We start from the raw sequence: 17,151 nt of genomic DNA on the forward strand, positions 1-17,151 counted from the left end.
TTCCTCACTACGAGAACCGCTGTAAATTAATCGGACTTGATCTACTGAGCGTACGTAGAGACGTAGCTAAGGCTACTTTTATATCGGATCTGATTCTCACGAATATCGACTGTCCCGACCTTCTTCAAACGATCAATTTCAACATTTGCTATCGAAACCTACGCTACTACACTTTTATTCGTCTCCCTCACTCCCGCACAAATTACGGGCACAACGAGCCCGTAGCGAGTATGTGTCGAGTGCTAAACCGATGTTTTTCATCGTTCGATTTTCACCTGTCTCGCTCAACTCTCAAAAAAATGTTCCTCGTAGTTCTTAGACATTAATAAAATCTTCATTTAGACTTAGATTTAAATTAGATTTAGATATCATTAGGGCACTAATGTAAAGGCCTGTTGATATAATAAATAAAATGAAAAAAAAAATGAAAACCTTCGCATGCCAAATTTGTATTTTCTTGATTAGTTTTCGAGCCATGCAGAAATTTGTCTACCATTTGTATGGCAGCTCCCGCTTAGAGAGGGGTGGAGTGTCTAACCACGGCGAAAATATTTATTGCGCCCTTAAGCCTCCATATACCTAATTTGGTTTCGTTTGCTTGATTAATTCTCGAGTTATTCAGAAATTTGTTTTTCATTGGTATGGAGACCTCCCCCCAAACAGAGGGAGGAGGAGTATCTAACCACCATAGAAATATTTATTACACCCTTAAACCTTCAGATTCCTAATTTGGTTGCATTTGCTTGATTAATTCTCGAGTAATGTAGAAATTTGTGTTTCATTTGTATGGCAGCCCCCCTTAGAGAGGGGGAGGGGTCTCAAACCCCTACAAACCAATTTTCATGTCGGTTCAGTAGTTTCCGAGTCCATAAGAATCAGACAGACAGACAGAAATCCATTTATATATATATGTATATATATATATATATATATATATATATATATATATATATATATATATATATATATATATATATATATATATAGTATCATTTTATTCATTTTCAGTGAAATGAAATGTTATGTAGTGCCCAAAATGATTGATGCAGTATGATGTAATATTTCTTCAAAAAATTACAAAATAAAATGTCCGAAATCGAAACCAGTTGCAATTGGTGATACTACAATGTGAGTTTTCAGGCTTATCATGTATGCAAAGCATAGATTTATATAACGCACCAAAATATTTTGAAATCTGGTATTAATAATACACATCTTTTTCAACTACAGCAGATAGACGAGGGAAACTGAATAATTAATGGACAATGTGCAACTGGATGAACTTCTAACAGAAGAAACGTTGGATCCTCCCTATGTTGCCGTGTATCCTGGCAACTCATCAACTCGCGGTAAAAGTAAGAGTGGCCACAAGCGAGTTCTGGCTCATGGTCCTGATTCCTGGGATATGTTGTATAAAGAAGTAGAGCCTGCGAAGAAGAAAAAAATGAAATGACGAAGCGCCAAAATTCGAATATTAGCTAAGTTGAGAAAGCAGGGAGAACGGATGAAGCAGAAAGAAAAAGTTGAAGATCTGAAAAAGGCAAAAAAGCTGCAAATCTACGAATTGAGAAAGTAAAATTGGTACAAAAGGATAATGACAAAATAGATAAAACTATGTAACAATAATTAAGAGTCAAGATTTAAGCTCTGTGAATTATCTTGATTTTTTTTTACTTTGAACAAAAAATCATTTAAGCAATTTAACCCTTACGGTAAGGGGGTCTTCGTAGCCTAATTGATTGCGTGTCCGCTGCTAAGCAAACAATCATGAGCTTATAACTCAGGGCCCTCGACTGACCATCTTTGTGTGTTATTCTAGCTACTACGTCCATTGCATCAATCATCATGTGATGGTGATCTCAGCCTCTCACTCATACGATCGATATGCTGCATCGGTAATTGGTGCTATTTATAAGTACAACAATGGAAGCCTCATATCAACAGTCCCGCTGTGTTCAACTGTGAACATTCGAACAATAGGAACATTCTTACGCCGAAAAATGCGATATGTGTTGTGTATCGATAGAATAGGAATGAATACTCTTACGGCTAAATGGCTAATGTGTAATAGATAAAAAAGACGGGTGGGTAATGTCGGGGACATAACCGGAGTGACGTAGGACTATATAAAGGGGACAGCTTTTGCTAAATATATATTTTAAGTATATTGTTTTATTTTCTTCTCCTACGTGAATACCTACATATCTACCTGAAAAATGGATTTGTTTACTGTTTACTCTTTATGAACATGTTGGGGGTTCTGAAAAGAACCTTTGGTGTTGTGTTTTTGCGTTTTCTTTTACAAACTTGATTCTTGATTTTTTTCTGAAGGCTTTGTACTTATTAAATGTTCAACGCCGGGCATCCTTCGGCGTATGCACATATCGTACAATCAAAATGATGGCTGTGACAGGGAATGCATAGGTGGTCATCAGCTCATTCACTTTCATATATTTCACTATTGAGCACATTACCGTACCTTAAACTGTGGTTTCGGAGACGAATGAATTGTAAGATTTGTAACCTCCGCAAACAAAGTAAATAAAAATGAAAAAGAACTGAGGTTTTGGAGACGAACTCTACGATCTGTCGAGAAATAAACGAGTTATAAGCGTTCTGAAAAACCAACAGTAAAAATTATTTTTCAACAGTTTTTTTTATTATTTTTCTATACAATGCAGATGTAACGTCAGTAAATTTTCAACATCAGTTATCAACCAAAGAAAGCAGTTCTTGCTACCGAGAAAATTCGTTAATGCCATCCTGCATACAATGTGTTGTAATTTGAAGCCACTTTCAATTCGGACACCATACATGGGTTTGTGAAAACAGAATGATCAATTCAAAAGACCCCAACCACCAATAAGTTCAAGAACAAGCATAAACAAAATAAATCAGTTTATATTATATGTCATATTATGTCACTTTAGAATGCATTGATATTGTGAAAAACTTTTAATAACTCTTCTTTGAAAGGTTTAATGGCCCTGAAAAGCGCCGTGTTTTACGGTGGCTGGTTTTGCCACCAAAGCAGTCTGTATAAACAAAATTTTTCTTTCTTCTACCTGCTGCCGTTTTGCGATTGCGTTTGCCACTCGCTGAAACTAGTTGTTGCCACCGAACCGAATATGCTCTGTTCTGTAGGCGGGTTTTCTTATTGTCATGAGCAGATTTGCAAGCAAACTCGAGCACTCCGGCGGCCGAAATTCTATAACCGCTATTAGGTATACTAGTGGTGCTCCGGCACAAATCCGTTGATGCGATGTGATGTGAAACGATGCCATGCAACCACCCTGATTTACGGTTTGAAAGAGAATAATATATTTTTCATCGGATCCGCGCGTTTTATACTTTAGCCGTACACACTCACAGGATAGAGACAAATCGGCAGACTCAGCCAAAGGGGCGAGTCCAACGAGACGAACGAATGAGCGTTAAAAGGCAACGATGGCAAAAAATACATTCGTTACGATTTGTTCGCTCGTTGGATTCACATGCAGGCTAAAAAGGGTCCTTTTCAGGATCACAAAGTTATCTTTAATCTAAAGAGTTTATTGTTTTGTTATCACTTGATATCCCCATCTTGTTTGGCTAAACCTTCCTGTTTAACAATTGCGTTTGCCACTCGCCACAGCTTTCACAGTTGGAAAATTTCTTCCCATCCAGCTTGTGACGTGTTGTACAGTAAATTATATTTAATGCGACGTGCCCAAGCACCACTCAGTGTCGCATTGGAGGCGATTTTAACCTGTAATTGAACATTTGCGATGACAGTGGTACAGTGTCGACTTTCAATGTGGGGTCATAATTTGGATAATCGGGAAAGTCCCCAACCATCAATAAGCTCAGAACAACTGCCAAATTCTCATACTCATCATATCCTGGAAAACAAATTATGAAAAATGTTTTACTATTATTTTGGATATTGTTTTAGAAAGCATTGAACTGTATTTCGTAAACTCTTTTTTGGAAGGTTTAATGGCCCTGAAAAGCGCCGTGTTTTATGGAATGGTTCCAATTTAGAAAACTTAGTACTCGTGGTTTTGAATAAAAACCATTTCGAACGCCCTCGATGCCGCCTTGTTCTGGATTTGCCCCCAAAGCAGTTTGTATAAAGAACAAACTTTTTTCTTATGCTACCTGATGCCGTTTAGCGATTGCGTTTGCCACTCGCCACTCGCTGCAACCGCCTGTTGTTGTCTTGATGTCCACCGAACCGAATGTGGTCTGTTCTGAATGCGGGTTTTCTTATCGTCGTGAGCAGCTCAAAGATGGCCAATGAGGGCCCTGAGTTTTGAACTCGCGAACAATCGCTTACTAAGCGAACGCGCAACCAATGTGGCTACGGAGACCCCCCGATGATCAATCCAACAGATACCAAAGTAGAAAGATTAAAATCATATTGAACTAATTTATTAAAAATATCAACCAACCTGTGCATAAGGTAAAAGATCTGTTTTCTGCATCAAATGCCTGCCAATAAACATGTTATATGTTTGCCTCGAAAAAAATTACAAAGATCGCCCAACGTTCAGCTAAGGTCGCGTCGATCACCGTTGACTGACAGCGTGTAACATGATACAAAGGTATTAAATTTACATGATTTTATTGAATTACAGAACATCTCCTCATAGTCGTCAGATGATAAAAATACATCCAGTCAAGCCCTTTTTTATCGTGAATAATTTCGCTGCTGCTATCACTTTTTCTGACCGACATCAACGTGACCCTCAAGATGTTAATCACTTGCCATACGGTGTTTTGAAGAAAAAAATCCGCATTTTTTTGTCAATTCACGATAACTTTTTCTACTTACAATCGCCAGAAATGGGTTTCCCATGTATTAATGATCTAGACTTTAGTCAAACATTTTTCAGGATCAGCATTTTCCAGTAGTAGAAAAACTGCACCACCATGGAATATTAAAAACGGAATCCCTTTAAGTACTCTTCACTCTCACCTTTTTACCTAGTGGTAACGATTATCGCTGCTATTTCGAACTCGCTGGTGGGGGAAACAGCAATAGGTGTGATTTTTTTTCGTCCTTACTGCTGCCACTGTGTACATCGTTAAATAAAGCTTTTGCTTCCCATTGCTGCTTTGCTAGTGGCTGTTGGTGCTGCCAATTTTGGTTTTACATCGCGGGGGTATGGGATAGAGTCCCCCTATCGGATGTAAATGTTTACCGTGGTAACGGGAGCTGACTTTTCCGCTTACCTGCTGCTTCCGTGTCACCGTCCGAAAGCTAATGCCAGATAATAATAAAAACGACTCGTTATATCCTAGTTAACGAACCATTGGGAGTGTGTATGAGTGGTGAAGGTACGTGTATGATGGTTTTTCTGTCGTTTTCGTACAATTTTTTTCCTGCAGATGTGTGTTTTCCCGGCAGCCTAGCAATCGAAGGAAAAAGGAGGGGTGCCTCATCGGAAGTACAACTTATTTATAACAGATTTTCGCCATTTCCAGTTCGTTAGCGCCAGGGGCTATTTGATGTTATTTTTTCTCTGGAACTTTTTCCGGCAGCCTGTGTTCGCGGTTGATCTTCCTCATCGTGTTATTTCTCACGTAAATGGGCCGAAGTGAACAGAAGTTCAACGAATGGTTTCGATGTTTTGATAAGGACTTTTTGGGCGGTGCGACCGCATTTCTGAAATTTCGTTCCATTCCTTAGGGAATTTGTTCCTTTTATGGCGGAAAATTGGTAGAAAGTTTGATTTGTGATAGTTGACCCTCCTAGCACATGTGGGCAAGTGTATTTAAGGTCGCAATAAGGACTAGAATAGCAAATTCTACCTGGACAGGTCTCAACCATGTTGATTTTCATACTCATGCGACAATGAAGTTCGACATCTGTATTTCAGATGAAGATGGTTAATTCAGTAATTTTCATTCCGACACAAGAGAGACCACTCACACGTACCAATCGAGCTCAATCTGCATTCGTATCTGACTCGGCATTAATATGCCACATTTCCAGAAGGAAGGACACCGTTCCAATTACTTGCGTGAAGCCTATCCTGGTAATTGGTTCTGTTTGCTACGAGGCGACATATGTACGTTTCCACCGAATGGAGTGGAAGGGAATTAGCTGCTTGGGCGCAACCGGCAAAGAGTCCCCAGGTCAAAGTGAGATTTATAATTAGTATATTCAATGGGTGACTAATTGCTTTCTGAATTGTCTCGCATCGATATGAGATAATTGGAATGTAGGGTGTTCTTCGAACTAGACTTGTTACTTTATGTCGCAGGAATGTATCGTGGAATGTTACTTATTTTGCTTATGAATTTAATTGGTTTATATGATAATTATTTTTATATTTTCTTTCTGAGTTATAGTAAATATTACTGAGATTCTTTGTCACCGTTCATGAGATGAAAACAGATAAAGGAACAGGTTCTAGCCATACTCGTTTGAAGGACCGCTCTAGTTGCTTGTCTCAACTTTAGTATTACTTGTATCAATATTGGTACTTAGTTGGTACTTGAATGTATTTTGAGTGACAAGCTCTAGAATACGCGTCACCAAGTCGGAAAAAACTTCGTTGATGCCAAATCCCGCGACCGGAACAGGTCGAATCCGACCCTCAGAATTATAATGTGTGACGCCAACCACTCGACCACGGGAGCATCAAATTCAATGTCTCACGTGTTCAAAGAACTTCAAAAAGTTACTCAATTCTCCGATACCTCCGAAAGTTTTGATACTTTCACCTTAGATTTATAGATTCTTTGGGTTATAGTCTGCATTTTAACGTCATTTACAGGTATCGATACAGTTTATAATTCATAATATTAAAATTTTGCAAAAAATCTGACACTCAAAACCAATGATAAAATGTTTACGTTAGCAAATTCTGTAAAAAACAAGCATCTTAAATTTTTCAGTTTTTGTAGTTTTTTCAACTATTTTGTTTGTTGTTTTCATGTTAAGTGCTAGAAATGGTAAGAATCTACAATAAATGGATCGAATAAAATTATATTTTATGCGGAAATCTTCATAACAATTAGTGTTCGGAATATAAATCAAGTTTCTACGCACGATTCACTTCATTTCTAAATTTGAATATGCTGAACTTTAATGTTATAACTAATTTAATATTCAAAACCATGACATTTTTTGGAATTTAGACTTCATTTTAACATCATTTACAGGAATCGATACCGATATAACGTTCTTGGTCCCGAAACCATGTAAACTATAAGAAACAAATACAATCAATAATTACAAAAGCAAAATCAAGCTTTTTTGCGAGCATAACATTTTCCAAAGAAGACTAGCTAATTGACTTTACACCCATACCTCGCTATACGTCCGCTCTTTATACGGCATTTCGCTATAACGGTCCTCTTCAATTCAGGCACGTTTTCGATTTACGGCCTAAAATGTCTCATTATAATGGCAAAAAAAACTTTTGATGATTGGTTCAAAACTCCCTTCTGTACAGAAGTGAAAAAATATTTATTTAAATTTGGGTATGTATATATTCTATGTAACATGAAGTTGTTTCGTTTTTTCATAGATTATTGTTGGTTTTTATGTATGTATGATGTATGCTTATGTTATGTATGTATTTTTGATTTGAATGAAATAAATTTCGATGAATTCAATTTTTGATCCAAATTAAATAAAAATAAAAAAATTAAATGCATTTTGAATGATAAACCATGTTACATATTCAACAAATTTGGAACCGATCTGATTGATTTTTTTTTAGAATAATTGATTCCTTATACGGCTTTCGTTTTGCGTTTCGTTTTTTTGAGGAACTTGTCTAGGCCGTAAAGCGAGGTATGGGTGTAATTTGATATATCGATCATAAATCGGTACAGTAGTTTAATAGTCATGATTTTTTTTAATTGCATTTTTGCTTTTTGGAATATGAGTCAGTGACAAAAATGGTGTTCGGGATTTGAGACAAAAGTGATTAAACCTATTTTTAGTTTTTCACCATGAATATGTTTTTGTAAATCAATTTTCTTGTAGTCAAATGAAAAAGAAGGCTCTATTGTATCCAAAAATCAAATTAATTTCGCGAAAAAGTACCATTTTTAGTAATGAGACACTGTTTAATGGCCATCAAAGCTCAAGTAAGTAGAATAGCTACGTCCACGCAACAATCATCAGCGATGGAGATCGATCCACGGTCAAAATAAGATCGATTCATCCATACAACTGCTCTGCTCTGCAAGACACATCGGGCTGTTGTTCTATAAATAACTCAACAATGATCAATCAACTGTCTTCGCTATCCGGTGGTCCAACTGGATAATAGAAGAACAGAAAGAATACTCTTACGCCTAAATGGCTACTGTGTGGATGTACCATATGTAATGGTATAGAAGGAATACTGACGAATGACAACTGTGTAATGTGCTAATTATAGATAATTCGGCTCTGTTACATCTAAAATGCTAATGAGCCTTAAAATAAATAAATGGGATAAAAAAAAAAGCTCAAGTATTCGGAATATGGGACAAAACGGTACCTTCGATCAACAGGATCATAGCAGGCGTCGTAGTGAAATTAAGGATCGAAAGCTGCATTTGAAGAAGTTGAGAAAAATTAGGGCAAACTGTCGGCTTATAATATCGCCAAGAAATACAATGCCAGAAATTAAAACAATATTTGTAGTATAGGCAAACCTGTTTTTGTGCGATCCCTTTTTGTGCAATTCCTTGTGTGTGTGTGTGTGTGTGTGTGTGACTATTTTTGCCCAATTTATGCATGAAATCAGGACTTGAATCATACAAATTAATAGCACAAACAATAAAATCGCGCGAAAACAGTCCCACAAATGAGGAATTGCACAAAACGCTATCGCAAACAAAAACAGGTTTGCCTGTACAGTGAAAACAAATATTTTGACGTGGGACTACGTCTGACCGGTATTTAGAGGGGGGTTGTTAACCCTTTCGTCGCCTCGTCACCCAGATATGAGTGACACTTTCCTCGTTCAAATTGAATAGGATTTTCAAAAGGAATTTGACAGAATAGGAACTTGAATGTAGCTATAGGATATGTAGAAAAATAATAAAATCATGATAATTTTTAAACTATACTTTTTATCAATTTATAGTACGGAAGGTTTGTACTGGAGTTGTTTGCGAAACCCGTATAATATGATTTTGGCATGTGCTAGTGTTGTCAATTCGTTTTGAAATAGAAAAAAAATCACTAGATCATGTAAAAGTTGTCTACAAACTATGGGTGATCTTCATTTAATAATTCATCCGCAATTTGGGCCTCGCGACAAACTCAAAAACGGCGCATTGGGCGACGAACGTGTTAAATGAAAACCTAAACACAGAACATGCGGGTTAGAGGCGAATTAACTTCCAAGTTTAAAGCCTCTTAAAAACAAAGAAAGAAAGAAAGAACATGCGGGAAACATGAATAAATTCGAACGCTTATAACTCGAACATTTCCTTATAGATGTTTGCAAAAATTGATAGAGAATATTTCTATGCATCTATCACAATGAATGAAATATTATGTTGTTTTGAGTGGCCCGATTAACGGTTTCCCCAACACAGACTTCAAACCAAGTTTGTACATGACCAGTTACATTTTCCGTTGTTTTAGTTGCTTTGATCAATAAATCTGGAAAATGTCGAAGGGAAAAGTGCTCACTGAGAGAGAAGAATGACAAATAGATGCATTTCACCAAGAAAATATCAGAGAAATTGCTCGTTGGATTGGATCCTTAGTGCTCAAATATTTGGCGAATCCTCAAGGATTCGCCAAACCGAGATAACCGAGATAAGCAGGAAATAGTTAGAACAGTTTCGAATACCTCAAAATCGCTTATGCAAATAAAGCAACCTTTGAATTTAAATGTTTCCCGGGAGACAATTCATCAAGTTTTGGTAAAACATCCTTACATGGAGAGGTCTTAAAAGGATAAACCTCCTTATCTTACACCTACTCATATCCGAAGACGTTTGAGTGTTGCCAAAGCTCACATAAACCGACAGTAAGACATGGCATGTTATGACAAAGAATGTTTTGAAATGAATACATTTTGCTATATACCATAACGAAAAGTTCTTCAATGTATAGTATGACGAAAAAAAGTTCTATTTGGATGGTCCTGAGGGTTTCAACGGGTACTTGCGTGAGTTACGGATTTATGGGACAGAATTTTTCAACCAGGAATTTTCGTGGAGGCTCGTTTATGGTTTGGGTAGGATTCTGTGCAACCGGAATGCTCAAGATAGCTTTCACATAATTCTAAATGAATAGCAAAGATTACATACATGTTCTGAAATCCTCTCTCCTACCGTTTTTGTGTAGATATCGTCGCAAAAAATCACATTTCCGCAAAACAATGCTACTATTCATACCAGCAAGAAACTAAGCAATGGATTAAGGACCAAAAACTTAATGTTTTGGACTGGTCGGCTCACTTTCCCGACTTGAATTATGTTGAAAACCTTAGGGGAATCCTTATATGCGGAATCTACACTAAGGGAAAACGGTAAACTAAGATTGATGAGCTCAAGGCCGCAATATCGGAGACATGGGAAAATATCGAGAAATCCGTTCTGCAGAATATGGTAAATATTATGCCAACACGAACCGTTATTAACCGAAATGGAAAGATTACCAATTATTAACATGTAAATCTGTCGATTGTATTGAAATTTTCATTGATAATAGTTATGAATTTTGAAATGGTTTTATTGAAACTGGACAACTGAAATTATAATATTTAAGCCCAATAAATAAACAAATCACTCTTTCGAACGAAATTGATGTTAAATACACTTTATTCTAAGCATTCAACAATGTATGAAAATATCAATACAAAGAAATACGATGGCGGTCCAAGAAGTACTTAGCCTACAAAAAAAAACTAAAATTTTGGAAAAGTGGCGATTTATTTCTCAACATAGTCTCCTTTTAGCTCGATACACTTGACCCAGCGATGCTCCAACTTCTTTATTTCATCTGAAAAATACGTTTTTTTAAGGTCTACAAAGTAGGCCTCCGTGGCAGCTATGACCTTCTCGTCCGACTCAAATTTCTACCCGGCGAGTGACTTTTTCAAGTTTGGAAACAAAACAAGTCACACGGGGCCAAATCTGGAAAATACGGTGGATGAGGCAGCAGTTCGTAGTACAATTCGACCGATTTGAAGGAATATCGTATTTTGATCAAACATTGTTTTCTGATGGGAAAAACTCCTGAACAAACAATGCAGTGATTGGCGAAATGTTCTTCCACTTGGGCTCATTCGAGAACTCGAAGTTTATCGGTGGCTTAGTGAATTTGAAATGAGCCGTACAAGCACATCAGATGCACCATCGTAAAACAAGTGCATCGACTCGTTTTGAACGATCGTAGAGTGAAGTCACCTGAGTTGGCTGAGGCCGTAGGCATTTCAAAAGAACAAGTAGGATACATTTTGCACGACATTTTAGACATTTTAGACTATCCGCGGGATGAGTGCCGCGTTTGCTGACCGTCGACCAAAAACAGCGGCGCGTTGATGATTCAACAGCCGATTAGGCGTTGTTGAGGCGTATTCAAGTGGACGTCTTTCGACGTTTTGTGACAATGGATGAAACGTGGATCCATTATCACACTCGTGAGTCCAGAGTCCAGTCCAGAGTGGCACTGATGCATATATCGAAGACTTAGACGTTTTGTACTACAGAAAGCGAATCGAAATGTTGGAAACTCGCTATACTAAGTGTATTGCCCTCGAAAGAAACTACGTTGAGGAATAAACACAGTTTTGCCCAAAAAACGATTGATTCCATGCAATGATAAATTTATACGCATCTCATGGACTTGGACCTGAAGAAATATCACCTGCATTCTTGAAGCACCTGATCTTATCCCTCCCTTACATTGCAAAACATGGAAACTATTTTATGTTGTGCCTTTTCGGAAATCATCACAAATGCTGACGTATTCAATCACAGTGGAATGGCCATTATTTTTTGTATTCCAAAACAATTTCAATGAATAGTAATCAAGTCGAAGTACCTCTTCTATAGAATCTACAATTCACTCAATTCTTATCTATCAAGTCGTAAACAAACAGCATCTTCTCGAATCCAATAAAGATCCCTTCAAAGCTCTCATTATATTCATTATAGAATGAGTGTAAGTGAATGTTTTGATAACATATTCAATGTTTAGTATTTTTTTAACAGTGGAATTATGTTTGTTCCCCTAGAAAGTACATTGATTTCCAACAACTTTGTCGTTGGTAAAATTAGACATATGATAAAAAAAAAAGTAATTTCGGGTAGACGTACGTAGTTTCTGAAAAAAAAAGAATAAAATTTGGACAGCGACCGTTAAATTTGTTTTGTCATTGCTCAACATTGCTCTGCACGAAATTGCTAACAAAGTTCGTTTGAATTTCCTCTATCAGCATCGAATTTGATTTACATGCGTACAGTGCGCTTCAATTTGCATCAATTTTAATGTAGTCTACAGTTATCAAATCACAAAAAAACAAGTCATTTAACAAGCAATTAACCACACGCAACACAAAGCATCCAATTTCGTTTATGAATATTTGATTGTCTATTGAAAATCCTGTGTACGGAAACCTAAACAAACGCAAAAGCAAACATGAAACGATAATCAATCATAACCCGTCTCTTCCACGCTGCCATTCCTTTTTTGATTCAATCCACCCAGCGGCGGGTTTGTGTTTGCATATCTGCCCTTTTTTATGTTTTTGTTTCGCTGTCACCGAATGAGGTTTACTAACCCGCGGTGTTTTTCATGCGGTACACACTCTTGTTCACATTGCGAAGCTCGACCGAGAGAGGGAGAGAGCACGCGGATATTAATGCGCAAATAAACGCATCATCATCGTTGTCGTTGGCAACGTGTTAACGGGAAGCTGTCTGCATTGATGACCATAAAACGATTAACGTTTTATCCGAACCGAAAACATCATCCGTCGCATCGGGACCAGCAGCAGTGATGGCTTTAGTGGTAAACAGTGCGGCCCCACCACAGTTTCGACCAACGGTCAGAGTGCGCTGATCTGTGTCCACGAATAGCTGGTGCTTCACCTGCAAGATACTATCGACGAGGCGATTCATATTCAAGGATAACGACACACGTGACGTCGTGGTTAAGCGAAACATGTGAACCACAAGTACTGCTGAGTATTCCGCAGAACATAAGCGCATACGAACAGGTATACTGCCACGTTTCGCTAGCAGGTGTAGGTGTATGATCGTGAAGGTCATTACCGGTATTGAAATGAATATCGGCTATTTATAATTTCATAACACTATACTCACAGCCCACAATATCTCCGTTCTCTGGATCCAATGACCTGCGAATTTTGGATCCATTGGCAGCGCACACAAACGCCACGAATAGAAACACGAGTATGATGTTTGACTTCATGGCTTGTACTCAGCGTGATAACAAAAACAATCAATATGTTCTATAAACAGTTCTGCTAAATAACTGTGACAATTTTCACTGTTGTAACGTACAGATTGTATATTAACTTCAGCACGTGAATATTTTTCCCACGCAACACCCACTAATCACTTTTAGTATGAGACTTTTAGCACTACTGTTTAGGAACAGTGTTCATACGACTCTCTCTCGCAGCGCGCGGTGTGTCGCGGAAAATTTAAGTCGTTGTGTATATTTTTTTCCAAACAATCCCTTCCACGTCGGTACTATCGGAAACGCTTACTTGACTACTGCTGAGCGCATATGAGTAATCAATAGCTCTTATATAGGCACCTCAGAGTCGTGGTTTCACGCCGCAAATTTAGTGGCCTCTGATGCCACGTTTAGTTCGTGCACGACTACTGTTATCAAAATTTGCATGAGCTCTGAGTCGCGCAACTGTTGCAAAATATACACACAGAGCATCATTCTGCACTGGAGCCAGGCGATAGCGTGAATCGGATATTTTGCTTTCGCTCTGCTAGACTAGTTGCGGTAATGCTTCCATTGGATCGTTCGCGGTTCACGCGAAATGCGCGATTTTTGTTAAATTTTTATTGCTTCAGATTCTTCCCTGACGGTGGCGCGTGGAGAACCATTTCTTCCTGAAAAATGGCATTCTGTCTGATGACAAATCATAACAAGTGATTTTTTTAACTGTTCAGTTTTCCAGTGCACGTTGTGTAGTTGCCATTTCATTAAGAACGAACGAACACAACGAACAATGCTTAAAAATTGTTAAATTTTACTATCAAAATCATTGCTCTATTTTTTTATATATTTTTTTTTTGCTTTTGTTTTAACAAAAAATGTCCTTTGCAATAAAGCACATTTTTGGTTGAACGGATTCGTTAATAAGCTAAATTGCCATAATTGGATGAGCAGCCGCAAGCAATGCGAGAGCTACCAATATAGCAAAAATTTACTGTGTGAAAGGTTTGTGGTCCGGAGGAATCATTGACCCGTACTTCTTTAACCGTTTGAGTGCGATAGAATCCAGACCAGGGTTTCTCAAAGTGGTCGATATCGACCACCCTTGGGGTCGATTTTGAATTTCACAAACGAAAACTGATTTTGGGGGTCGACGAGGTCTAAAAGTCGACCCCTATTAATTAACACAAGTCCCTATTTGAAACTTGCATGATACTGTATAGGTTGTATTACGTGAAGCAACTTGTTATGATAATGACCAATATTTTAGTAGAACGAATGAAGTCATGATCAAATTCAAGTCCAAACAAACATAACAAGCTTGCAACCTGAATGCAAGTTTATCTGCGTTCTGAAATTCGTTGGAGCTTGGATGATAATAAACTCATCGATTAATTCAATTCAAGGGATTACAACGTGATTACACAGCTGAATAATGTGAACTAAAATGAAATTTAGGAGATATTTAGTTACTTACGTGCGAAGCGTTTTTGACGTAGGATTACGTCTTTCGGGAATATATTGGGGTACAAATTGAAAATCGAAAATCGAGCACATCGTGAAAATTGTCCAATTTCAAACGCATATTGCTCAGTCATTCCATTATGGATTGATGAAATTTTTGCGTCAATCGATTTCGGTACTTCATAACAATTTTTTATATTGAAGAAAATAACATATGTCATGAAACTGACTATCGAACAATTGCAAAATCTCAACCCCTATCCTAACGGAAATACCCACTTCGGATTGGTCGAATTGACGACACATTTGGCGGGTCCCTAACAGAGACATCAAAACCAAGTAGCCTGGAGGAAATCGGAATTGCAAATACATGAAAGTAGGGGGACTTTTGTTCCTACCGAAATGTATTCTCTAACAGAGATATCAAAACCAAGGTGCCCGGGGGATATCGGCATTGCAAATATATGCAAATCGGTGGCATTTGAATATTGCAAGTAAGGTGTGTGATACGATTAATTCTAGCAAATGAGATTTAAATTTTGAACCCTAATGTTGGTTGCTTCGTGAAATTTCATATCAATGAACGATCGTGTATTGTTTAGCACAAGTGTAAGTGTAATATTGTATATGGTAGCAATTGTGTTAAAAATGACTTGAAATATGAAATTTTCATAAATAAAAAGCAAGGTGTGTTTCCGCTCGATAACGGGTCGTTCAGTTTTAGCTGTCTGTTTTGTTGTGTTCATTTTCACCCAAGGAAAGTTTATGCGGCGAGAAAAATTGGAAAAGTAAAGAAATATTAGAAAAAGTGATTTCCTATATGCTCTACATTTAGTATTAGTTGTTGTTAGTCCAATTAAAATCCTCATTGGATTGAATAAACACACAGAAAGTAAAAATTATAGAGAAATTCACCTTTTCCATTTCAAATATGTTTTCTCTATATTAAAGTAATATGTTTTTACTGATGTGAGAAATTGATAATTGTGTTCGGTATTGGTAATTATCTTATATTTCATTGGTGAGTTTTTTTTTCCTTTATTTCATCCATACATAACCCAGAGGGCATCTCGTCTAGGATCACACAGGGCGGTATCCAACATATCTAGTGATGTTTAAATTTTTCATTTATTCGATTATCGATTAATCGTTGGGACATTTTTCAGTATTCGACTCATTCGAATAATTGTCTTTCAATATTCGATTAATCGAGCGAATATTTATTTCCTGTAAAAATCACATCACGTATCATTCTGCCCGCGTGGTCTATCGGGTTGTCGATGTTAGATGGCAGGATAAAAAAGACGGGTGGGTAATGTCGGGGACATAACCGGAGTGACGTAGGACTATACAAAGGGGACAGCTTTTGCTAAATATATATTTTAATTATATTGTTTTATTTTCTTCTACCTACCTATCTACCTGAAAAATGAATTACTTTACTGTTTACTTTTTATGAACATGTTGGGGGTTCTGAAAAGAACCTTTGGTGTTGTGTTTTTGCGTTTTTTTTACAAACTTGATTCTTGATTTTTTTCTAAAGGCTTTGTACTTATTAAATGCTCAACGCCGGGCATCTTTCGGCGTATGCATATATCGTACAATCAAAATGATGGCTGTGATAGGGAATGCATAGGTAGTCATCAACTCATTCACTATCATATATTTCATTATTGAGCACATTACCGTACCTTAAACTGTGGTTTCGGAGACGAATGAATTGTAAGATTTGTAGTATCCGTAAACAAAGTAAATAAAAATAAAAAAGAACTGAGGTTTTGGAGACGATCTGTTGAAAAATAAACGAACTATAAGAACTTAAAATAAGAACAGAGCAGCAGGAAATACATAGCTCATCATGTTGCTCCTTAGTTATTTTCCTATACAATGCAGATGTAACGTCAGTCAGTCAACCAAAGAAAGCAGTTCTTGCTACCGAGAAAATTCGTTAATGCCATCCTGCATACAATGTGTTGTAATTTGAAGCCACTTTTAATTCGGAAACTATACATGGGTTTGTGAAAACTGAATAATCAATTTAAAAAACCCCAACCTGTTCAAGAACAAGCATAAACAAAACAAAACAGTTTATATTATATGTCATATTATGTCACTTTAGAATGCATTGGTATTGTGAAAAACTTTTAATAACTCTTTTTTGAATGGTTTAATGGCCCTGTAAAGCGCCGTGTTTTACGGTGGCTGGTTTTGCCACCAAAGCGGTCTGTATAAACAAACTTTGTCTTTCTTCTACCTGCTGCCGTTTTGCGATTGCGTTTGCCACTCGCTGAAACTAGTTGTTGCCTTGA

The 17,151-nt window shown here is 37.3% G+C and overlaps 1 protein-coding gene across 1 annotated transcript in view; it reads right to left on the bottom strand.

Moving 5' to 3' along the window:
* LOC129768616 (U-scoloptoxin(19)-Sm1a) overlaps positions 1–13,805 on the bottom strand; it is a 57,057-nt gene extending 43,252 nt beyond the window's left edge. Inside the window, exon 1 of the mRNA XM_055770373.1 lies at positions 13,282–13,805. Coding sequence (XP_055626348.1) covers positions 13,282–13,390 — 109 coding nt within the window. The 5' untranslated portion in view covers positions 13,391–13,805. The remainder of the gene's footprint in view (positions 1–13,281) is intronic.
* Positions 13,806–17,151: the final 3,346 nt, after the last annotated feature.

Source organism: Toxorhynchites rutilus, chromosome 2 (assembly GCF_029784135.1).
Source record: "Toxorhynchites rutilus septentrionalis strain SRP chromosome 2, ASM2978413v1, whole genome shotgun sequence".
Classification (NCBI taxonomy): domain Eukaryota; kingdom Metazoa; phylum Arthropoda; class Insecta; order Diptera; family Culicidae; genus Toxorhynchites; species Toxorhynchites rutilus.